At 36.2% G+C, this 24709-nt stretch overlaps 4 protein-coding genes, 1 non-coding gene and 1 pseudogene across 7 annotated transcripts; 3 read left to right on the top strand and 3 right to left on the bottom strand.

The window, feature by feature from the left end:
• The first annotated feature begins 1104 nt into the window (after positions 1–1104).
• On the top strand, positions 1105–8348 carry LOC104780504 (DExH-box ATP-dependent RNA helicase DExH11). Its single transcript, XM_087510318.1, has 23 exons — positions 1105–1573; positions 2009–2266; positions 2377–2637; positions 2736–2804; positions 2902–2980; positions 3063–3253; positions 3332–3439; positions 3543–3644; positions 3726–3926; positions 4062–4172; positions 4437–4504; positions 4601–4970; positions 5068–5223; positions 5320–5430; positions 5586–5639; positions 5758–6015; positions 6119–6228; positions 6387–6540; positions 6615–7068; positions 7157–7371; positions 7466–7704; positions 7802–7928; positions 8009–8348. The coding sequence occupies exons 1-23, from the start codon at positions 1439–1441 to the stop codon at positions 8219–8221; spliced, it is 4044 nt and encodes a 1347-aa protein (XP_087366444.1). The 5' UTR covers positions 1105–1438; the 3' UTR covers positions 8222–8348.
• Positions 8349–8400: 52 nt separating this feature from the next.
• LOC104780503 (uncharacterized) lies at positions 8401–9931 on the bottom strand. The gene has a single exon (XM_087510320.1). The coding sequence runs from the start codon at positions 9866–9868 to the stop codon at positions 8504–8506; it is 1365 nt and encodes a 454-aa protein (XP_087366446.1). The 5' UTR covers positions 9869–9931; the 3' UTR covers positions 8401–8503.
• Positions 9932–10109: 178 nt separating this feature from the next.
• LOC104780500 (deoxyuridine 5'-triphosphate nucleotidohydrolase pseudogene) lies at positions 10110–10999 on the top strand (annotated as a pseudogene). Its single transcript, XR_015596827.1, has one exon. The product of XR_015596827.1 is annotated as a deoxyuridine 5'-triphosphate nucleotidohydrolase pseudogene (transcript).
• Positions 10983–13728, bottom strand: LOC104780502 (serine/threonine/tyrosine-protein kinase HT1). The gene is made up of 4 exons (XM_010505006.3): positions 13418–13728; positions 12226–13300; positions 11676–12122; positions 10983–11492 (listed from the first exon to the last, which is right to left on the bottom strand). Exons 2-4 carry the CDS (start codon positions 12985–12987, stop codon positions 11190–11192), a joined length of 1512 nt encoding a protein of 503 aa, XP_010503308.1. The 5' UTR covers positions 12988–13300; positions 13418–13728; the 3' UTR covers positions 10983–11189.
• A 707-nt stretch (positions 13729–14435) lies between these two features.
• On the top strand, positions 14436–19466 carry LOC104780499 (RAF-like serine/threonine-protein kinase 20). 2 transcript variants are annotated; one of them, XM_010505002.3, is made up of 9 exons: positions 14436–17282; positions 17383–17564; positions 17657–17728; positions 17815–17967; positions 18064–18227; positions 18317–18464; positions 18743–18865; positions 18958–19045; positions 19128–19466. In XM_010505002.3, exons 1-9 carry the CDS (start codon positions 14972–14974, stop codon positions 19325–19327), a joined length of 3441 nt encoding a protein of 1146 aa, XP_010503304.1. In that variant the 5' UTR covers positions 14436–14971; the 3' UTR covers positions 19328–19466. The 2 variants fall into 2 exon arrangements, with proteins under 2 accessions (XP_010503304.1, XP_087366445.1); XM_087510319.1 differs by having other exon boundaries at positions 14684–17282; positions 19010–19045.
• Positions 19467–24223: 4757 nt separating this feature from the next.
• Positions 24224–24329, bottom strand: LOC147945935 (small nucleolar RNA R71). Its single transcript, XR_015597850.1, has one exon. It is a non-coding gene; the product is annotated as a small nucleolar RNA R71 (small nucleolar RNA).
• Between the last annotated feature and the right edge of the window lie 380 nt (positions 24330–24709).

The raw sequence follows: 24709 nt of genomic DNA, 5'->3' as shown, positions 1-24709 counted from the left end.
TTAGTACTCATGCTAGAACACGGATTGAACTTTATTTTACATAGAAATTTTGAATATTTTTATATTTTAAAATTCTGATATGTTATATTAGTTTTAAATCATCTTATCATATAATTTTGATATTATATATTTAACCCATTCCTTTGAAGATCACAATTCATTCCATCATATAACTTATTACATTTAGAACCTGTAAAATTAATACAATGTCAAAATTGATTATATGATCAGAGCAAAATTAGAAGAAATATAACATAAAGTGATATTGTTGGAAGATGGTTTATGCAAAACTATACATATTATTTTAAATTTAGATTAAGGATATACAGTAAAACCTCTATAAATTAATAATGTTGGGACTAAGAAATTTTATTAATTTATAGTGATATTAATTTATCTATAAATTAATAATTATTATTTTATAGTGTAAATTAATAATTATTAATCTATAGATATATTTTTAATTGTTTATTTTTTAAAAAATTATGAATTGGAACAACTATAGCAAAATAAGATTAAACTTTCGGATGTTATAAATTTTATGGTTTAGGAATTGAACTTGTAATATTTAGAAAGCACTATTTACAATAAATTACAAATATTATAGACAAATTGACTTATACACATGAGACACATAAATTCAAATCTATGAATAATAATATCAATTCTCCTATTTTAATTATCTGTCAAATTATCAAATTGTAAATGATGCATATCTAAAAATTAAAACTTTAAATTTTAATTATTTGTATGACATGTTATAAAATATTTTAGAGATATTATTATAGGTTGAAAATACAACATTACAATTGTTCTATAGAATTGTGTTTTAGGAGAAACATACACTATTATATCAGTATATATATATATATATAAATTTACATAATTATTAATTTATGATATTATTGGGACCATATTTTATAAGGAGATTTCGAAAAAATTATTATCTTATCGAATATTGTTAATTTTTACACTGGCCCGACTTGGGACCATCAAAATTTATTAATTTATAGTGTTTATTAATTTACAGAGTATTAATTTATAGAGGTTTTACTGTACAAAATTGAAAATTTAAGATTAAATCACCGGCAAAACACGTGAAATGATGGATGTTTATTCAAATGGCAAAGATTTAATCTTACAAATAAAAAGTTAACTTTGGCATACGGTGTAAAAATAAGGGAAGAATAACTAGTTTGTTAGCAAGTCGGCCTACATCAGAGCCCATAATAAGATAAATAAAAGACAGCACACATTCCTAACTTTTAGCAGTAAAACGACACGGCGTTCCATAGCAGCAGAACTCAACCGGAGAGAAATCTAAATTGTTGTTCCTTCACCGGATTCTCCCGAGACCGATCGCTGAATACTTCGGAACGAGAGACGGCGAGGAAAGGGAATGCGAAGAAGTTAACGATAGATAGAGAGGGACAGCATAATGAGCAGAGTCCAAGCAGGCAACGAACTTGCCTTCCGTGTCGGGTTCTCCGGTCATGGTGGTCACCTCCGCGTTGAGCCTCTATACACGGCGGAGAGAGACGACGCCGTGAACTCACTTCCAGATTTCGTATCCGTGAGTTTTCTGATTTAGAGTGGCTAGAACTTGATCACGTCTTCAAAAATTGGGTTCGCTTAGGCGCTGATTTTTATTTTTTAATGCAATTTGATGCGTTTGGTATGCTCAATTAGTTCGTTTTGCTAATACCTACGCGTTTCTGTCTTGTAGTTAGCTAAGTCTAAGTGTGAATTTTACTTAGTGTTTTCTTCAACAATCCTAATGGATACAATGATCTTTGGAAATTCTTGTTCAGTGGTAGTTATTAGTGACATGAGAAGCTACAGATTATTTTTACATATTAATGTATCCAATGGTAGATGCTCTTACATGTTTAGATTTGCACACTGATGATGTGTTTTTAAGTTTTAGGAGACAAAGTCTTGGTTCTTAGTAAAGCTTTATGGCTTTGGTAATGCTTATGTTATGTTTGCGTATATGCGTGTTTCTCAGCCTCCTGCTTTTGCCAAAGAAACAAAAGAATCAATAAAGAAACATATCGAGGAGAAATATCTCCTACCAAGACTGGAACCGGATCAGTTTTCTGCTGAAAAAGCTGAGAATCAGTGGGAGTTTGATTGGTTTTCCAGGGTGAAGGTGCCACTTCAACCCTCTTTGCCAAGGTCCGTTGTGCTTCCCACTTGGGAGTTGCCATTCAGGCGTCAAAAAGACGATACTGAGAACAGAGCATGGGAGCCAAAATCAGTGGAGGTAACATGAATTATCTTAAATAAACCAGTTCATTTAGACAGTAGTATGACCTGCTATTAGCATTCAGTTTCTGACTCTTGTTGGAGAAATGGATTGTCATATTATCTTAGGTGGATTTATCAGAACAAATGTACGGAGATCAAGATTCTGGATTTTTTCCACGAATGGTTGGACCTCCGAAGGATTTTCTGAGAGGAAGTGTCAATAATCGCCCGTTCCGTCCAGGTGGCTTGGAGGATTCACAATCTTCAGAGAGAGTCCTTCCAGAGGGTGTCTCTAGTGGCCAATGGGTACAGGAATTGCTCAATGGGGGTCCTGTTCAAACCGTTCCTCCTAGTTTTAAGCAGAGTTTAGATCTTGGAGATCTGATGGTATGTTATCCTATAGTATCACTATCTAAATTTTGTAAATTCCTTATGATTCAGTGTTGATTGATTCTTCCTGTTTTCTTTTTTTTTTTACTTTAAAGCCATATCCCCAAACATGGAACGTTTATGAGGATCAGAGTTCACATAGCAATGCTTCAGATGTAAAGTCGGTCTGTAGATCAATTTCACTGGTGTACATAAAATTACTTTACATTTGGTTCTGGCAATAACTCTTTTTAACTGTCCGTGCATTGTGAATACCTCCAGAGTACGTTGTCTATTCAGTTTGATGATCTGTTGAAGAAGGCATGGGAAGAAGATGCTTTCTCCGAACTTGAGAGAGATGGTTGTTTAAACGTTCATGTTCAACATCTATAGTTTTCACATATATTTGATTTGCTTTTCTGATATTCAATACTGTCATGTAGATCATACAGCTGAATCTGAGTCTCTAAAGGCAGAAGCTGAACCTGAAGCTATAGCGAGCAAAAGCAATGAAGCCAACAAGGGAATAGAGACTGACGCCACTGTGCTGGATGAGATTTTGTCATCAGCAAAAACAGCAATATTGACGGAAGAGGCAATCACTGGGAACAGTAATAAACAACTACGGAAAGAGGTAAGAATGTGGATTCTGTATTTTAAGATTTCATTTTCCCTTCTCATAAACGTGATTTGGGGTGCGTTCTTCTTCTAGGGATGGGCCACTAAAGGAGATAGCCAAGACATTGCCGACCGGTTTTATGAGCTTGTTCCTGACATGGCGATTGAATTCCCATTCGAATTAGACAACTTTCAGAAGGAGGTATTTCCCTTGACAATTTAAATTTGCGTACGTTTGAGAAATGTGCTTGGTTGTCTTTTATATGTGGATTTTCGGTAAATAACTAAGTGTCTTATGCCTACAGGCTATCTGTTGTTTAGAGAAGGGGGAGTCTGTTTTTGTAGCTGCTCATACATCAGCGGGGAAGACAGTTGTTGCAGAATATGCATTCGCTTTAGCCACCAAGGTAGATAATTATGAAAAACATCTTTGCATTCGTATTTTATATTCTTTGTTCTGTTCGCTGATCATTTTTTTCTGTGTTCAGCATTGTACACGAGCTGTTTATACTGCTCCAATTAAAACCATCAGTAACCAAAAATACAGAGATTTTTGTGAGAAGTTTGACGTAGGACTTCTAACAGGCGATGTAAGCATAAGGCCAGAGGCATCTTGTCTGATCATGACTACTGAAATATTAAGGTCAATGCTTTATCGTGGTGCCGATATCATACGTGATATAGAATGGGTAAAAGAGCTTTTTGATGTCTTACTTTCTTATGTGTTTAATAGTGTGCCCAAATCGCTCCATTTCTAAGCAGCCTTAGTAGCTCTGTGTGAAACTTCAATCGCGTGTCCTTGTTAATGTTCCTATGACTGGCAGGTTATATTTGATGAAGTTCACTATGTCAATGACGTAGAGAGAGGGGTTGTTTGGGAAGAAGTTATCATCATGTTGCCAAGGCATATAAATTTTGTCCTCCTTTCTGCAACGGTACTACTCAATGCTTTTATATGCATGTGTTTAGAAAATCTTAGTTCTTTCAGGTGGTGTTGTGTTTGTTTTGCATCTAATCTTTGGCTATGACTTTTCACATAAGATGAGTTTGAAAGGAATAGGTGATCTAATATTTTTTGGTCGCAATCCACCAGTTTCTAGCATCTATGGAGATATATATGGCTTCATGGTTCAATCATTATTTTGCATTCTTTTTTCCCCATATGCCTCTGAACTTATAACATGAATAATTTCTTATAGGTGCCAAATACATTTGAATTTGCTGATTGGATTGGCCGAACAAAACAAAAAGAGATACGTGTTACTGGGTGAGATTTAATATATCCTGGTTAAAGTATTGTTCATTTAATTCAATGGTTGATATTGAAGTTTTAATTTCTTAATTTTATGGGTTTTAATATCAGCACGACAAAAAGACCAGTTCCCCTAGAGCACTGCCTATTTTATTCTGGAGAACTCTACAAAGTTTGTGAGAATGAAGTTTTTCTTCCTAAAGGGATAAAGGATGCTAAAGATTCACAAAAGAAGAAGAATTCAAATGCAGTTAGTGTCGCTCCTAAACAGCATACAGGATCTTCAGCTCATCAAGATGGGAACAAATCTCAGAAACATGAAGCTCATTCTCGTGGCAAGCAGAATAAACACTCAAGTGCAAAAGATTTGGGAAAATCCTCTTATAGTGGTAACAGTCAGAACAATGGGGCTTTTAGACGATCAGCAGCTTCAAATTGGTTACTGCTTATCAACAAGCTCTCAAAAAAGTCCCTATTACCTGTATGTTAGATGTCGCTTCTCGTTTCTTATATTTAAATTTACTGTCTTGTCAATTCTGGTCATTATGTCTAACCCTTTTATTTTCATTTCCCATTAGGTGGTTGTCTTCTGTTTCTCGAAGAATTATTGTGATAGATGTGCTGACGCTTTGACTGGGACTGACCTCACTAGTAGTTCTGAGAAAAGTGAAATCCGTGTCTTTTGCGATAAAGCTTTTTCAAGACTGAAAGGGTCTGATAGGAATTTACCTCAGGTTGGCTATCATAAAATTTCCTGGTTTTTAACATTATAAATTTAAAGAGTTGCCTTGATTTCCTACTCATGAACTGTGGGGGAATACATTTTAAAGGTCCTCAGAGTCCAAAGCTTACTTCATAGAGGAATAGGTGTTCATCATGCTGGGCTGCTTCCAATAGTAAAGGAAGTTGTTGAAATGCTTTTTTGCCGTGGTGTTATTAAGGTATGCTCAAAATTTTAGGCTTTATTCTTGTGCTATTTTCTGAGCCTACACGATAAATACAATGCTCAAGTTAATAGTTTTCCGTGCTTCTGGTTACTGCCTTGTGGACATCATTGTCATCATTGCTTCAGGTAATCTTTTGAATCTTTCTGCAGGTGCTATTTTCAACGGAGACATTTGCCATGGGGGTTAACGCTCCAGCCAGAACGGTGAGGCTAGTTTGATATTGTTTTGGATCGTATTCTTTATAACAAATGTGGGTATCTTGATAAGCATAACCTCTATGAAGTTTACCTATAATTTATCTTTCCTCGATTTATGCTACAGGTCGTTTTTGATGCTTTGAGAAAGTTTGATGGCAAGGAATTTAGACAATTGCTTCCTGGAGAGTACACTCAAATGGCAGGGCGTGCTGGCAGAAGAGGACTTGACAAAACTGGCACAGTTGTTGTCATGTGTCGCGATGAAGTTCCAGATGAGAGTGATCTGAGGCGTATAATTGTTGGAAGCGCAACAAGACTAGAATCTCAGTTCCGACTAACCTACATAATGATCCTCCATCTTTTACGTGTTGAAGAATTGAAGGTATCTCAAATGTCTGGACCATTGATCTGCCATATGTGTTGCTAACAGGCCTTTCTCTTGGTGTTTTCTGACTCGCTAATTTTCAAATGGTTGTTTTTGTAAGGTGGAGGACATGCTGAAAAGAAGTTTTGCTGAATTCCATGCCCAGAAGAAATTGCCCGAGAAACAGCAGCTTCTCATGCTAAAACGTGCTCTACCAGTCAAAAATATCGAGTAAGGCCAAACCTACTTAATTTTCGTACTCAGAGTGATTGCGCGGTTTTTTGTACTCTCTGTAGAATTGTAAAAAATCCATTGATTCTGTTGTGTTGTTTATGTTACCTCTGCATTCAACTTCACTGTCGAATTAACCTATAGATTTATTCGTCCAGATGTATTAAATGTGAACCGGCAATTGAAGATTACTATGACTTGTATATGGAAGCAGACGAATGTAACAGCAAGATGTCAGAAGCAGTCATGCAGTCTCCTAATGCCCAGAACTTTCTTGTACAAGGAAGAGTAGTGGTCATGAAACCTGAAACGGTGAGCACCCAGTCTCCACCTGTCTGTCTTTTCTCTGATTCATTAATGGGTTGCTCATGTGTGTTATTGTACAGGGCATAGACAATTTACTGGGAGTCGTTCTGAAGGGACCTTCCAACAATAACAGACAATATATTATTTTGGTAATAAAATCTGAAATACCGCCACCAGAGAAAAATATGGTCAGCATTGGCAAGAAAAGCTCAGATCCCTCTCAAGGTTATTTTATTGCGCCCAAGTCAAAACGTGGTTTTGAAGAAGAATTTTATACGAAGCCAAGCTCTCGTAAAGGTTCCGTTGTGATCAAGATAGAGCTCCCGTACCATGGAGTCGCTGCTGGTGTAGGTTACGAGGTTAAAGGGTTTGATAACAAAGAATTCTTGTGCATATGCGATAGCAAGATAAAGATTGATCAGTTTCGTCTACTCGAGGATGGGAACAAGGCAGCTTTTTCTCAGACGGTTCAACAGCTTTTGGATCTGAAATCAAATGGAAACAAGTATCCTCCTGCTCTAGACCCAATAAAAGGTTCTTTAACTAAATTATATCCCTATTTCGGTTTTCCCTGCTGCAAAATCATTTCTCCCTTAAATTTTATTTCATGATTCCATTTCAGATTTGAAGCTGAAAGATGCTGAGCTTGTGGAGACGTACTATAAATGGACCAGCCTGTTGCAAAAGATGTCCGCGAATAAGTGCCACGGTTGTGTCAAACTGGAAGAGCACATGAAGTTAGCTAGGGAGATTAAGAAGCATAAGAAGGATCTCAAAGATCTAGAATTTCAAATGTCTGATGAAGCCCTATTACAGATGCCTGCGTTTCAGGGCCGGGTACATTCAAATGAGAAAGTCCAAATGCATCTTTGTTTACTCTTTATGTATGATAATTTAGAGTAATATGTAGAGCTCTAATCTCTTCTTGCAGATCGACGTTCTGAAGGAAATTGGGTGTATAGATGAAGACCTCGTTGTTCAAATCAAAGGCCGTGTCGCTTGCGAGATGAATTCTGGGGAAGAATTGATATGCACAGTGTGTCTGTTTGAGAATCAATTCGAAGAATTAGAACCAGAAGAAGCAGTGGCTATAATGTCTGCCTTTGTCTTCCAACAGAAAAACACTTCAGCGCCTTCACTTACTCCTAAGCTAGCTAAAGCTAAACAAAGGTTTGTTACGGCCACTCTTTCCCTTCTCGTAACTACGAACAGTAATTTTGATCTGATCTGATCGATCTAATCTAATCATTGACCCTCTTCTGCATAGACTCTATGATACAGCAATCAGACTTGGTGAACTTCAAGCTCAGTACAACTTGCAAATAGACCCTGAAGAATATGCCCAGGAGAATCTCAAATTTGGTCTGGTTGAAGTTGTCTATGAATGGGCAAAGGTTTGTTACTAGAAAACACGGTAATTTATACATTTCACACTTCACATCTTTTAAACATATTGTATGCTTGATTTTTGCAGGGGACTCCATTCGCAGAGATATGTGAACTGACTGATGTCCCTGAAGGTCTGATAGTTCGGACCATTGTGAGATTGGACGAAACATGCCGTGAGTTCAAGAACGCTGCCGCCATTATGGGGAACTCGGCATTACACAAGAAAATGGATATGGCTTCAAATGCTATAAAACGTGACATTGTCTTTGCGGCTAGTCTGTATGTGACTGGAGTGTAAGATTTGAATATGAAACTGACTCGAGATGTTTGTCACATAACCTGAAATTCAAATCCCTATAACACATTAACAATGTTGATTTACTGTCTGACAAAGTCTTAAACTTAATGCAGTTTCTTGACCCAAATATAGTGGTTATTTGTTACGACTATTGCATTTTCTTATAATGGTAAAACTCATTTCCCCAATTGGATTGTATATTAAAAACCACTCGGATCCAAAGTCGAACTGAGACTACAAAAAATGGGTTTCAGATACAGACACTCGTAAATAAAAACGAAACTACGAGACACGATCTCTCGTGAAGATAGCCATAAGCTTAGGAACAAGCTTGTTGTGCTTCATCACGTATCTGTTCAAGAATATGTGATCAGTACACACCAAGACAGATGAAATCGGAGGGTTTTCACTTCCAATCAATCCCTTTGACATGAGAGCTTTGATTACATTACACCTCGGCACAATCCTCTTCTCCAGGCTGTATCCAAGTACCGCAGGGAACAAAACCACAGCCTCTAGTGGCCAATTCATTTTCTTCACCAAAACCTCAAACTTCTTCTTCATCATCTCTGCAGAATACGCAGTGCAGTTAGGATATCGCATAACCATCAACTTGAACTCATCTCTACTGAACCCTAAGTCTAGAAATGTTTGAATAGAGTCCAATATCTTCTTCTCTGAAGCTCGTATGCATTGTGGACGAGTCTTCAACACCAAAAGGACCTCTTCCTTCACCAGACCACACTTCTTCAGTGTTTCAAACGTCTGAATAATCTTATTCTCGGAGAATTTCAAAAAGAAAGGCCACTTCTTGAAAATTGCCCATATCTCCACTTCACTTAAGCCTAACCTTTTATAGACATTGACTTTCTCTTCTATGGTTTTGTCGCTCATCTCGTAGACTACACGCAAAGCTTCCACGAATTTAGCTTTGGCTGGATCAAAACCCATATCAACAACTTTCTTGAGTGTTCCTTCAAACTTCTCTTTACCATAAACAGGTTGAGAACTAGAGATGAGCAATGAAAACAACAACTTGTGAGGCACTCCCAATTCTTTCAAAACCAATATATTTCGCATTTTGTTCTGTCTCTTACCCTCTGCCAAAGAATGACATAACAAATCTTCACACTTGGAAGAACTCTCACCACCTTGCATAATGCCCTTGATGAAATCATAGTACAAGCTGATAGACTTTTCACCTTTCTTTCCCAAGATGGCCGGAACTTTGGTAACAATCTCTGTTAGCTCAGAGCTTGAAGCTCCTCTTGACTGCAGAATCTGGAGCTTCGGACGAAGTGATTTCTCAGCATCAGTTACAAGCAATTCTGGGTAATACCTAACAATCGTGGAGATCTGAGAATCTTTAAACCCATGGCTTCTAAGCAGCTTCAGAACTGAATCCGCATTAGCCTTGTCCTCGAAACTGACCTTCCTTGAGATTGATTCAGCGAGTCTTGTAGTTAAACCCAATGATTTCACCAGATAAGAGACTGTAAAAGTAGTACTCACATCCCCAGCTGTTGCAGAGGAGAACGAGTTGGTAAAAGCAAATGCATTTTGCACAATGCTCACTGTAAAAACTCTTAAATTATGCCATTTCTGCAACTCCACAGACCTTCTTCCATGGAGTAACAGAGAATACATGAGAAAAGACAATACAATAACCAGTGAATCGACAAGTGTTCGAAATTATTCAAGAAAAAAAAAAATGAAATTAGGGTTTATGAGGTCCAAAGAAGAAAAAAAAGGGTTTATGAGGAAGAACAACAATTATTGGGTCTATTGGGCCGAAAAGCATGAATTGGTTAAAAGCCCATTAAGTTTCTATTTCTTTTTAGGGTGGAGGGAAATTTTGGCGCCACGCACTCACTCACTCACTCCATTTATGGCGGAACTACGACGCCTCTTCCTCATCACCACCGCCACCACAACTACAACTCGACCTCAATTGAAATTAGGGTTTCTCTGCAACTCTTTAAGCAAACGCTTCACCACACTTCGCTTCCCAGTTTCAACAATGGCCTGTGTCGAGACGAAGATCAACAACGGTTCCGACGCCGTCAACGAACCATCACCTAAAATCCAAAAGCTCGATCGAAACGGAATCCATCATGGAGATTCTTCATCAACACCATTCTTCAAAGTGAAGAAACTCTCAGAGAAAGCTGTTTTACCAACAAGAGGCTCATCTCTCTCCGCTGGATACGATCTCTCAAGCGCGGCTGATTCGAAAGTCCCGGCGCGAGGTAAAGCGCTTATCCCGACGGATCTAAGCATCGCTGTTCCCGAAGGAACTTACGCGAGGATCGCTCCGAGATCTGGTTTGGCTTGGAAACATTCGATTGATGTTGGAGCTGGTGTGATTGATGCTGATTACAGAGGACCTGTTGGTGTGATTTTGTTCAATCATTCTGATGTTGAGTTTGATGTGAAGTTGGGTGATCGAATCGCTCAGTTGATTATTGAGAAGATTGTGACTCCTGATGTTGTAGAGGTTCAAGATTTGGATGATACGGTTCGTGGTGAAGGTGGTTTTGGTTCTACCGGCGTCTGAAGAAGCGTATGTGTCTTAGTTTTAATTTAGGGTCATTTCGTCGAACAGTTTGTGCGCATTATTGTAATATCTATCTCTTTGCTTCATCTTTTTTAAGTATTTTTAGAGTCTACCGAATCAGTATAGCTATCCTTCTTCTGACACAAGCTGTTGCATATTTAGCTCCTGTTGCAGCTGCGACTGCTGTTTTCTTGATCTATCCAATTGGTATCTTTATCAAATCTTATTAAAGCCTTTGTTTAATTCCAAACAAAACGAATCAATTTCAAGAAAAACATGAAAGAGATGACTTAACAAAAACGAAGCCAACCCAATGAAAAGTAAGACGGAGACCCTTGATTATAAACAAAAACATAACCACTGGCTCTTTTTTTCCTATTCACAAAAAAAATGTGAGTCAGTCAGAGTCTTTCAAGCGAATTTAGGCTTAGGCAAGGCTGAGCCTAAGGTGCTGGTGCTGCCGCCACCGCTGTGGTGATGATGGATTGATCCCAATTTATGAATCCAGAATTTGGGACCTTTCTTTAGTTCTGGACAGATTTGGCTCGGTAAAAGAGTGAGTCTTCCTTCGTTTGTAAGAGACTTTTTAAACTGTTCCAACACTTTGACAATCTGCCAAAATTCTGGTCTCTTGTTTGTTTGCAACGACCAACATAGCTCGATCAGCTCTTTCATAGCCGTTGGACAATCTTTTGGTATCACCGGCCTAATATTCTGGCCAATATCAACACAAATTCCAAATGGTTTTAGAACAAACTGAACAATAATGCTCTAACTTAGTCATCAGATTATTGTCTTCTGTTCTATAATCAAATCCTAATCTAGGCATAGTTCGTGTAAATCAACAGCAATTCTATAGCTTTCTATCATATACAAGCAGATGTAGAATGATTTTACCTTGTGCATGACTGCGAAAGCAGCTTGGAAAGGAGTCATCTCCTCGTATGGAACTGCTCCAGCTACCATTTCCCATAAAATAAGTCCAAAGCTATAAACATCGCACTTCCTTCCATGTGGTATCCGTCTTATCACTTCAGGTGCCATCCACCTATAAGTTCCAGTGTTATCACCCAAAACATCACAGTACTCCTCCTCGCACGCTATGCCAAAGTCAGCAATCTTCAAGTGAAAGTCTTTTTCGATCAACACGTTCTCTGGTTTAAGATCCCGATGAACTATCTCTCTTGAGTGAATATACTCCATTCCTCTCGCAATATCTAGACCAAACTCGATTAGCTGTTGCAAAGGAAGAGATCTCTGCTCGAGCTTGTGCAGATATGATCTTAATGACCCTCGAGGTACATACTCCGTGATGATACAGTTTCCAGTACTGACTCCCACAAACTGCATCAGGACATCATCAATCAGAAGAAAATAATCACACACCAATGGCATCAATCATATTTCATACAACCAAACTGACATAATACAACATAAAATGAATCACCTTAACGACGTTCGGATGGCTAAGTCGAGATAAAAGCGTGGCTTCCATTGTAAACTGTTTCTCTAAACGAGCTGCCAAGAATCTGTCGTCGCTATTTTCAGGCGCTGTGATAATCTTTAGAGCAACAGCTTTGCCTTCATAGTTTCCATGGTAAAGCTGGCTATATACCCCGTGCGTAAACCTGTCCCCATAAGACACCTTAGACGCATCAATGAGGTATTCTTCAAGCACTCCTGCAGAACTAACTTTAGAGCCTCTATAGTCAACAGACTTTGAAGACCTCTTGTCTATCTTACTCTTTGCCCTGTCTTGAATTTTCAACGTACTAAGATCCCTAATAGGACCAGAGTGTGACAAAGGCCGTAGATTAAAAGATTTGTTTTCAGAGGAATCCTTGGCCTTAATTCCCTTTTCTGACTCCATTCTTATAGGATGTGGAGTAGAAAACCTCTTAATATCAGACTTGGCTTCCTGAAAAGAATTAGGAAGAGCCATATGAGGCGAGGGAGAAACAGACCTCTTCTTATTAGTGAGTGGATTCCTCTGTATCTCAGTACCACCACCACCAACAACAACACTAGGGGAGCTCAAACTTGGCTGTGAAATAATTCCAACAAGTGATTTCAAATCAGAAGGTGAACTCAGAGGCATTCTTTTCAATCCAGAAGTCCTATCTGGATTTGATTCTAAGCTTATCATACGGTAACAAATAGTATGAGAGAAATTAGCTCTCCTAATCCAAGAAGTAGCCTCTCCATCCATGGTTACTAGAAATCTCTAAAAAACACTTAAAAAGTTCTAACCAAGCAAATCCTTGAAGACGAATGAGATGAGTAGTAGTAATCTCCAACAACAAAATCTTGTCTTTCACAGAAACGAGAGGTCCTTCAGATTCATTGAAGAAACACCATATACCTTCCTCTACCATTAAATCCACAAACTCCTAGAATCAAAAAACTAAAAATCACTCCAAAACCTAGAGTGTTCAACATCTCATCACCCAAAAAAAAAAAAGTCTCCTGGAAAGAACTTGTGAATTGATTGCACCACCCAACAACTATATGATGCCCTCTTCCTAATATAAATAAAACCAAATCAAAGAAACAACAACAACAAAGTATATTAAGATACGACTTTTTTGCATTGATGAATCAGAAACACAAACAAAAAAAAAAAAAAATCGAGAACGTACCTGAAACACGAATTTATCAAAAGAAAAAAACTATGATACGTGAAGCTCGGAGAATTAGGAATCAGAATCCGGCGAGTAGATTTCGTGAAGAGAAACGGAGAAAAAAATGAAAGCTTTCAATGGTAACCAACAACAACAACAAAGACGAGGAAGTTTCGAATTCGTGACTTTTTGTTTGTTGTTGTTTCGCTTAAGAAGACGGCTTTTGTTGAGAGAGATTTTTTCTTGGAAAAGTTTCCTTTCCAGAAATATAATAATAATCAAAAACCAGGGGAAGACAAATTCTTCAGATTTTTTTTTGGTCAAAACTCAAAAAGAAGAAAAACACGGAAGAGCTTTAAGCGATGTCGTTTTCGTGATATATGTCAATGTCAGTAATATGCTTTCTAAATTCTGTTTAGATTTACTTGTTGACTTTATATGTTCTGACGTCAAATGTTATATGCAAAAAAGCGTCGGTCGGGTGGCCTAGCGTCTAAAGAAAAAATCAAAAATTAAACGTGAATTAATCGAAAACTAATTTTAGGGTTATTTTATTAAATTAATAACAAAACAAAATATATAGTATTAAATATATGTATAATTATATTTATGTTAAATAAAAATATTAAAGAAAATATAAAATTATAGTATTGTTTTTTTTTTAAATTACGGTAAACACATAAAAACGTAATTTTAAAAGAAAATTTATTAGTGAAATGACCTTAGTGCAGTGGTCAATGGTAAGTCTTTAATGTACAAGGCACCATCACACCCGGTCAGTTGGCCCAATGGTTGACACAAAAAAAAGAATTTATGATTTTCATTAAAAAATTGTACATTAATTATTGTAAAACATCATAAACTCTTAATTTAAATGTTTAAATAACAAAAAAAATACATATTTGATTTATATTTGACTATAAAAATAATTACTATATGCAAAATTAAATGGTAAGTAATCGGGTTAGATAGATTATAATTAAATTAGACAAATATAATTAAATAATTAATACTAAGCGGGAATTAATTATTAATTGAGGTGGAGAGAGTTTTTAGAGAGGGTAATCAATCGTAGGCAGAGATTTTTAAAAGAGAGATAACAAGTGATAACCAAAATTTGACAATTTTCTTCATACAATTTCTCATGTGTCAAACTTTTTTATTTGAACTTTTAATTTTTTTTTATTTAAAAAGAAAAAACATGTCGAGTGATGGAGCATTACACTTTCTCTGACACAGTTTGGATAACAAACGCAACCTTTTTTTTCTTCTTCTTTTGCATGAGGCCAGAGAGACCAAGAGCCCAGACCACGTGCCCCTTCTCATCTTTCTTCACTCTCTCACGTGTTTACCTTAAAAAAAAACCTTTCCCCGAGAAAACTAAATTTGCTTCAACTGAGAAAATCCAAGTTTGATAACTCCGAAGAACGTCGTCGTTTTCCATCAACTCCAGCGACTCCCTCTGCCTCCTCCCCGAATAAGAAGAAAATAATCTTCAAGATTGACCAGGTGAGAGAAATCAACTCTATCTGCGTATCTCTGCTTCAAATTCGCTTTTTTTTTCACAAAACAATGGCACATGAACCCAGTTCTGGGTTTGATCATATCTCTGATTTGGGTAATAAGTGTGTCTCTGATGGAATCACTACTGGGTTTGGGTTTATTCAAGAAAGTAACAACTGTAGTGAACAGTTAAGTATAGATAGGAACAATCCAAATCTTGGAATTAAAGATAGTGAAGAAGATGGGGAAAAGTTGAAGTTTTTGTGTAGCTACAATGGAAAGATAATGCCTCGACCAAGCGATGGGGTGTTACGATACGTTGGTGGTCAGACAAGGATCGTTACTGTTAAAAGAAACGTGGGATTTGATGAGTTTGAGCAGAAGATGATCGAGGTTTATGGTCAGCCTGTTGTTGTTATCAAGTACCAGCTTCCTGATGAGGAGCTTGATGCTTTGGTCTCTGTTTCTTGTAATGAGGATATTGATAATATGATGGAAGAGTTTGATAAGTTGGTGGAGAGATCTTCAGATGGGTCTTCTGGGAAGTTGAGAGTGTTTTTGTTTGATGCTTCTTCGTCTGAGGTTGATGATACTTTTGAAGTAGCGGAGTATGGTGGGGATGGAGTTGACATTGGGCAGAGATTTGTAGAGGCTGTGAATGGTGTTGTTGCGAGTAAGGAGAGTGTTGCTAGTGGTGGTTCTAATCCGAATTCTGATTTTAGTGGCGTGGACGTTGTTGATAGCTTGGGCCTTGGTCAGACTGAGTTTGTTGCAACCCAGACCTCGTGTACCTTTTCACCTCACACTTATGTGAATACTGTACCAAGACTTGTTCCTCCTGATCCGCGTTCGTCTACTTATGTTTTACCTATGAATGTTCCAGCTGATCCGTTTCATTCTTCTCAGCTCGAGACTGTTTCAGAGCAAGCAAACGCTAGTAAGATCCAGCAGCTACCCATAGCTACGCCATCTGAACATCATTCACCGGTGTATGTTGAATCTCGGTTAGAAGTTTTAAGACAACCAGATTCTGTTCATTCACCTAACCAGTTTCTGCCAAGTACTACCTCTTTGCTCTCCCAACAACCTTTTCAAGGAAGTACTTTGAATGTCTCATCACACCAGTTGTTTCCTGCTGCTCACATGACAATGGCTCCCTTGAATGCTCAGATTGGTGTCACACCAGTTTTGATTAACCCGGCAATGCAAACCCAAGAAACCATGTTGGGGAACTTTCCTGCTGAAAGAAATGTGGGGATTCAAAAGTTAGTCCCTTTTCCTACAGAGCCGAGCTACTCTGCATATCAAGGTACGGTTGCTCCTGGTATACCAACTAGCGGTTATGGTGGGACTCAGGTTCCACCATCTCAACATATTGTTCTCCCTGATAGAGTTTTGCATCAACAAGTAGTTATGCCTGAAAGTTTTCAAAGGGTAGATGATTGTCAAATGTGCCAGACTTCTTTGCCTCATATGCATTCTGATCCCACCATACGGGAGAGAAATGATGGCTCTACAATGTTTGTACCGTATGTGAGCTCATCTTACCCTGCTTCACATCCAGATGATATCGTCAGAATCCAACAGATGGATAATCTTACGGGTCAACAAAGCTTCCTCAATCATTCTGGTCATCAAGACAGAGATACTTTACGTACAGCCAATGTTGCGAGTGCTCAGGTCGAGACAATTGAACCTCTACTCAATGAGATTGTGAGAGATGTTCCGATAAAAGTTCAAGTATCTAGACAGCAGCAAAACCCTGTAGACCCTTCAGTAGCATATGGCCAATACCAACCAAGAGGATTGATGGATAATGTTAACATACATGCTCCTGAGACATATACCAATTGTCAGAATTTCGTCTCACCAGTTGAAAAATTTGGAAAAGAAGATATTATGGGTACCAGTTCTCAACAAACGGCAAGGAATAATATGTTCCTACATGACACCTCTGGTCAATTTCCAGTAAGTCCAAACATTGGTCACACGGACTCAAATGAGACACTAACAAGAGTAGACGTTCTTCCAGGCCATGAATCTCAACCTAATACATCATGTGCGCCAACACAGTCACCCTTATTAGGTAATCCTGGTTTGTATCTACAATCATTGGTTGGAGGTCAGCAGTTCGGTTCTCTGGAAGCGCAGTCCTGCAACCCCGTATATGGCGCTGTTGAACCTTCCTTTGATGCTGCTAATTTACCATCGTCCTTATCATCACATCCTGGTGCTGCCAATTTACCATCATCCTTGTCATCTAGTGTTGGCGGTGCAGACGTCAAAGAGTCATCGTCATTTTTTAGCAACCCGGGCCCATGGAATTTGCAAACTGACTCAAAGGAGGATACCAAACCTAACCTACTTAGTTCTTTCAAAGGTGTTTTTTGTGTTATACATGACTCCATTTCTACTTTTTTTTTTTAATGTTATTATCGTTGAGGATTATCTGTTGATTGGTCTTTGCTTCTTTCTGCAAGGCTCGGAGGAGGAGCACATCAAACAAGAACTTCAGAATGTTGCTGAAGGAGTGGCTGCTTCTGTTTTACAATCAAGTACACCTTCATATCATGAACCTCCGATCAACGTGGAAGAGTATGCTTCTGATAAAGGTCAATTTTCACGTAATGATGAAATAAAACACCAGTCCACACACTTCAAGGTCTGTCGCATACTGTTCACTATTTTTGTCATTCCTTTCGTTAGGTTTCGTATCGCTTCAGAAGTGATGAATTTGTTATTATTGTTTCTCAGGATATCAGGAACCAGCTTGTCGAAAGATTGTACTTAGGATATTCTGGTTCTGATTCTCTGGATCAGTTGCAGGTTTGACACCTTGTTCTTAATTCACTTACGTTCATTAGGAGAGAGACCTTGAGGAATTGTGAGAATCATATGTTATATTTTGATAGATTATAAAGGACATCGACCTTGAGGAATTGCGAGAACTAGGATCTGGCACATTTGGGACAGTTTATCATGGGAAATGGCGAGGCACTGATGTTGCAATCAAACGGATCAATGATCGATGTTTTGCTGGCAAACCATCTGAGCAAGAACGAATGGTTTGTCTCAGTACAGCTGATGATGCTTTTTAAAAACATGTTTAGACATATGTTGAATAGTTCATAACGATTTCTATCTTATCTTTAAATTATCAGATCGATGACTTTTGGAACGAGGCACAGAACCTAGCTGGCTTGCATCATCCTAACGTCGTTGCTTTTTATGGGGTTGTGCTGGATTCACCTGGAGGTTCTGTGGCAACGGTTACAGAGTACATGGTTAATGGTTCTTTACGAAATGCATTGCAGAAGAATGTGAGGTATCGTATGTATACATTCCTCATAGCTATGTTGACACATGGATTCATGGTTATAAGAACGCCATTAATTGTAATGGTTTATTTTTCAGGAATCTTGATAGGCGCAAGCGCCTGCTGATCGCGATGGATATTGCTTTTGGGATGGAGTATTTGCATGGAAAGAATATAGTACACTTTGATCTTAAAAGTGATAACCTACTCGTCAATCTCAGAGATCCTCATCGCCCAATTTGCAAGGTAGATTGACTCGAGTTTTATATTTCGTCTCTTTAAATAGTTTTGTCTATATGCATCGAACTCTTAACATGAGATTCATAATCAGAAGGGATAATGGTGAGGAATCAAGTAATGGTATTCAGGATTATTATTTTGTATGCATAGATAAGGTTTAGCATTAGTTCTGAGTAGAGTTCACACTCTCGTAACAGAGGAAAACATATAAGAAATCATTCCACTTGGTTGTGTGTGCTATCTTTCCCCTTTAAGTTGCTGATAGAAGTTTGTGATCATTTCAGGTTGGGGATTTGGGTCTCTCGAAGGTAAAATGTCAGACATTAATATCGGGTGGTGTCCGAGGAACACTCCCATGGATGGCACCAGAACTTCTAAATGGAATCAGTAGCCTTGTTTCTGAGAAGGTTTGTGAACTAATCAACTCTTACCTACTTGGTTATTTGTCTGTATAATGTATTTGCTTCTCTAGCGGATAGCCTTAATCTGGACACTATAGGTTGATGTGTTTTCATTTGGAATTGTGCTCTGGGAACTCTTCACCGGTGAAGAACCTTACGCCGACTTGCACTACGGGGCGATCATAGGTGAAACCTTTTCTACATAATACTTGTTTACGGGTTTGCTTTGTTTCTATTTTGGATTTTCTTAACCAAAAATTTGAAGCAGGTGGTATAGTTAGTAATACGCTACGACCGCCAATTCCTGACTTCTGTGACATGGACTGGAAATTGCTGATGGAGAGATGTTGGTCTGCGGAACCATCAGAGAGGCCAAGCTTCACTGTGATCGTGAATGAACTACGGTCCAGGGGTACAACAAAGCTTCCTTCCAAAGAACAAGTCTCAACACAAGGACCACAATCTTAAGGATAACTATATCATATGAATTGAACCATTTTTAAATCTATAACCACACAAGATTTTCACACGCAAATAGATGATGCTTCATATGTAAAAAAACTAAGTATTGCATACTTTTGCAAATGATAAGCATGTTCGTCTTGCATGTTTTTTTCGCTGCATGGACATATAAAACTTGTTGCCTTAGAATCTATGCTATGGAATGCTTAAGCATTTATTAGCTGAACTCTGAAGCATCGATAGAAACTTGGTATGTGTATAGAGACAATGTCTTCTCAGCGCAAGTTTTGTAAGGATTTTTGATGTGCTATTCGTTTCTCCATTTTCTCTATTATTATTACACTATTTCGTCGTGTGTGTTGGCTGATTTAGTAGTTTTAAAATGGATCTTAGATTTACCAAAATATGAGAGAGTATTTTTCTAACGCTTTCCAACATTGCATTTGGCATTTTCTTTTGGTGATAGTGTGACACATGTTCTCCTTTATTTTTGACTTTGTTTTTTTTTTTAACTTTTATTTTAAGTTTTTAAAATTTATGTCAATCTTAATTCCAAAAATCGTATTTCTCTACACAGTTAGTACACTTAACATGTATTTTAATTATATCTAAGTTCTTTTGCCACAAAAAAAAATAGATATCAAGATTATTTATAATAAAATTTACTATCATATAATTGATAAATCTACTTCATATATTTTTCCTACATTTTATTTGATTTGTCTTTCATCATCTAAAAAAAATTATGCTCTTTTATAATAAATTAAATATTCAAAATGAAAAAATATTTTGGATGAGAAATGAAATAGTTTAAATTCATGATTATGCATTTACGTAATTTTATAAATATTGACTATTACACGTATAAAAATCATAGTATGTTTCCTTTCATTAGTTGACTAGGCAATTGAATTAGTTAGCTCCACTAAAATTATATTAACTTATATGATAATTAATATATCGCCCTATATAATAAAACAGAAGTACACAACATTGTTTTGTAGACTATATAATTTTAATAAATTTGTTACAAATACGTTATACATTAAGTTTTATATTATTTGTATAGTTTGGATTTATTGTTTCCAAAAATATTAAAGAGAATATTCTAAAAAATTATTTGATATCATCTAAGTTACCATATTAATTTCCTTTATTAAATTATTCATTAAATAAAATCATTTGATATCTAACTTAACATATTAATTTGTTAATTATTATTATAATTCACCTCTCATTTTTATATATGAGTCTATTTTGTGAAAAAAAATATCATATTATTTCTTATAATAAAAAAATATTTTTATTTCCGGATATACCATAAGTTAAAATTTTAAAAATAAATATAAATCATTCAATCTATAAAATATTCAATTTTTGTTAATATTATTCTTTGAAAATATTATCTATTGAATTAAAAAATTTACTGAGTAACGGGTCAAAATTTGAATATTTAAATTCAATTTCATATTTTTTTGTTGAATTTTTTTAATTTTATATACTATAATAAACTTTAAATAATCTTTTTTGAAATATTTTTAAAGTATTGAAACTTGATATTAAAGTTAGAAACTACAAACACTCTAAATTGGTTTGTTATAGCAATGTCAATAATATGTCACTATAATATGAAAGAATTTTAAAAATAAACTAATGTTCCACTTCAATTTTATTTTTCTGTTTAGATTTATAAATACAATTACATAAATTGTTTTTTTACTCCAGCAGACATTAAAATCTTACTTCCATTCTAAAACTCATTAATCCATTATAAATTTTGGAATATGATCACTTGTTGGTTATAATTTGAATAATAAAATTATTATTAAAACAAATTTATAGTATTATTTTTAATATTTTAAAATTTACATTTATTTTACTTAATTCATTTTTATATAGTTATTATTTTTATTATTTACTAAAAAAAATTATATTAATTTTTATACTATTTTAAATTTTATTTAACTTTAGTTAATTCGTTTTTTATTTATTTTTAGTACTATTAGTTATAAATAATAAATAAGTAATTAATGAATATTTAAAATAGTATTTTTTTAATGTAAAAAAAATATATTGATTAGGTGGATAATGATGTGGAAGAAAGAGAAGAGAGAAAAGTTAACTTTATATATATAGATTACGAAAATACATTTTGATTATAACCTTTAGAGTGTTAATAATTACATCAAAATGCCATTACAAATATAGATTTTGAAGACAAAAAATTATACTAATATCAAATATTAATTTATGCAATTTAATTACTTTATAAGAGCAAAAATACATTATTAGTTTACAAAAAAAATGAATAACCAATCAAGATGGACATATAAGATTTTTTTTTTTTTTTTTTTGACAAGGACATATAAGATTTGATATATAATTTACCATATTAATTTGTTATTAATCATTATACTTCATTTTTCTTCTTAGGATGATTCTATTTTTTAAAACAAATATATCATTGATGTTACTATATTTTACTATATTTAAGGCCTTGTTTAGTTCATGTTTTGCATCATATAGAAATGATTCCTTAGATTTTATAGTCATTTATGTCCAAATATGCACTTAAGATGTTTAGAAGCATGCATTGCATACATTTGTGCATTTGGAGTATTATTAGGTGTTATGGATCTCTAAAAGAGTAAGGAAGGACTTGGTGTTATTTCTGGAGCTAAACAAGAGGACTGAAAGTATCAGGAAGTGGATTCGCAAGGCAACTCGACCACAACACTCGAGCAGGCACACGGTCGAGTACTCGGTCGGATTCATAACGGGCTCCTCAAAAATCGATCCAAATTAAGATCTTCCGTTGCGATTCAGCTTCCGCATCCTTCATGAGAGTTGTAGGAACTTGAGTTAACTTGCTAATGCTGGTGGTTTCAAGGCAATCAGAGGTTGCTAATTTGAAGACTCGAGCTACGTGACGGACCAACCACTCGACCATGCACTCGACCGAACACATGGTTGAGCACTTCCAGCCGAATCTCTGTTTTGTCCTCTAGCTAAATAGGGCTTCTCTCTCGTTACTATATATATGTGCTGACACTTGTGGCCGAAAAGGGGAGACCATAGAGACCATGTAGACACCTCATAACCTAGTTTTTGCCATTTTTAGCTGCTTTTACTTTATTGCATCATCTCTTATCTTTTTTCTAGATTTTCATAGATTTGTAACCTTCATAACTTTAAATCTATTGAGTATTTTCTTTCACTTCTTTGTATTAAATTGTTCATCTCATCATTATCTATCCATCCATGTCTATATCATCATTTTATGGATTTGTGTTCTTCATGAGGATTTTTAGATCTTATTAGTGGCTTAGGATCTTAGGGATGGATTTGGCTGGATAAGGGTTATGGTTGTTTAGATTGGTCAAGCTTGATTGTATATACATCTCTTCTAGATTAGATATGCTCTATGCTATTCTTATACTGAGAGGGTAAGGATAGATCTTAAGCTTCTTAGCATCACACCAATATCTAAGTTGTTAGATACGGCTAATACTAGAGATTATCATGAAGCATTCTAAGAGATTAGATGTTTAAAGTGATTTTTGACATTGATGATGTAGTTGTTTAATGTCTGCTTTTATATGTAATAGCTAGTGAGAACTAGGTCTAAGAATATCTAAGCTTGATTGTTATTGTCATGAGAATAAATTAACAAGTATTAGAAGATCATTGTCTAGAGATAGCTCATTGTTGATTGAGGTTTGTTGACTAGTTTAGATAACCTTAGCTTGAGTCCAGCCCATGAATCCATTCTTAAGACATTTCTTTGTTTATTGATTTCCCTATTTAAGTATTGTTAATTGCTTGTTGTTTGCTCTGTTTTCATTATTTGCTCTGTTTCTGTTCATTCGCTTGTCAACTCGACCATGCACTCGACCGAGTGCTAGGTCGAGCTTTATTTTACTTTCTTGCTTATGCATTGTTCTGTTCCTGTTTTCTTCTGCTTATTAGTTAATTCTGCTTAGTCTTGTTTATTGCATTTGTCTTAAGTTGCCTTAGTTCATTGTATTTCATTATTGTCATTAGGTTGTTAGAAACAAATCATAATTATATTTGGCCTAACTTGAATGCATTGATCACATCTTGACTGCTTACATATCACACTCTTTATGGATTGACATCCTTTATGCTACAACATCATAAGGGTATTGAAACACCTTGCATACATTTTGATCATCTTAGCCTAAGGTTGTTTGTTTGATTGCACCATTCATTCATTCATAGGTTAAGATAGAAAAATTCTTGTTTCAATTGGCGCCGTTGCCATTAGGGTGTTTATATGTTCCAGTCGAGATTTCATTGTTTCAAGATTAATCTATGTTACTTTTGATTCTATTACTCACCTCTTTGTTATTTTGGTGTTCTGTTTTGATTCTCAGGTACCACTCGACTAGGCACTCGGTCGAGTACCTCAAAGCAAACGGACGAGTGCTTGTTCGAGCACCTGCTCAGAGTCTCAAAAAAACAGAAAAGAGGTGGAAATGGAACTTCCACAAAATCTGCATGAACCTCAAATGAGAAGGAAGATTGGTGATAGTGATGCTCCCACTACTCATACTCATAGATATGGGATAGTGCCTCCTGTTCTCCATAACACAACCTTCACAATCAAGAGTAGTCTTATCTCAAGGGTTCAAAGCAACAAATTTCATGGACTGCCTATTGAAGACCCCCTTGCCCATCTTGATGAGTTTGATAGGCTTTGTAGCCTCACCACTATAAATGGAGTCAGTGAGGATGCCTTGAAGCTGAGGTTGTTTTCTTTTTCTCTAGGAGATAAAGCACATCAGTGGGAGAAGACTCTACATTCTGGAAAAATCACCTCTTGGGTTGATTGTAAGAAGGTCTTCCTTGCAAAATACTTTACTAGTTCAAGGACTGCACATTTGAGGAATGAAATTTCAGGATTTCTCCAACAGAATGGTGAATCTTTCAGTGAAGCATGGGAGCGCTTCAAAAGCTATCAGAGACAATGCCCACATCATGGATTTAGCAGGGAATATTTGTTGTGTACTTTGTATAGAGGTGTTCTTCCCAAGATCAGGATGCTCCTAGACACAACCTCGAATGGAAGCTTCATGAATAAAGATGTAGATAAAGGTTGGGACTTAGTAGAGAACTTTGCTCAGTCCAATGGCAATTATAGTGAAGAATATGATAGAAGCTTAAGAGAAGGTGTTGCTTATGAGGAAGGGCATATAAAGGAACTACAAGCCTTAGATGAGAAGCTTGAGAAGCTAGATAAACTACTTCTAACCCAACAAAAGCAAGTACTTGTTGTTTGTGAAGATGAGAAGTTTATGGTTCAAGTCTATCCTCCACAATAACTCCAACAAACTCCTGCTCTAGATCAAGAGATGAAGAGTATGC

This window comes from Camelina sativa, chromosome 4 (genome assembly GCF_030686135.1).
Source record: "Camelina sativa cultivar CO46 ecotype springtype chromosome 4, ASM3068613v1".
NCBI lineage: Eukaryota > Viridiplantae > Streptophyta > Magnoliopsida > Brassicales > Brassicaceae > Camelina > Camelina sativa.
Note: the sequence above shows the minus strand (reverse complement) of the source record. Positions and strands in the feature narration are given on the sequence as shown.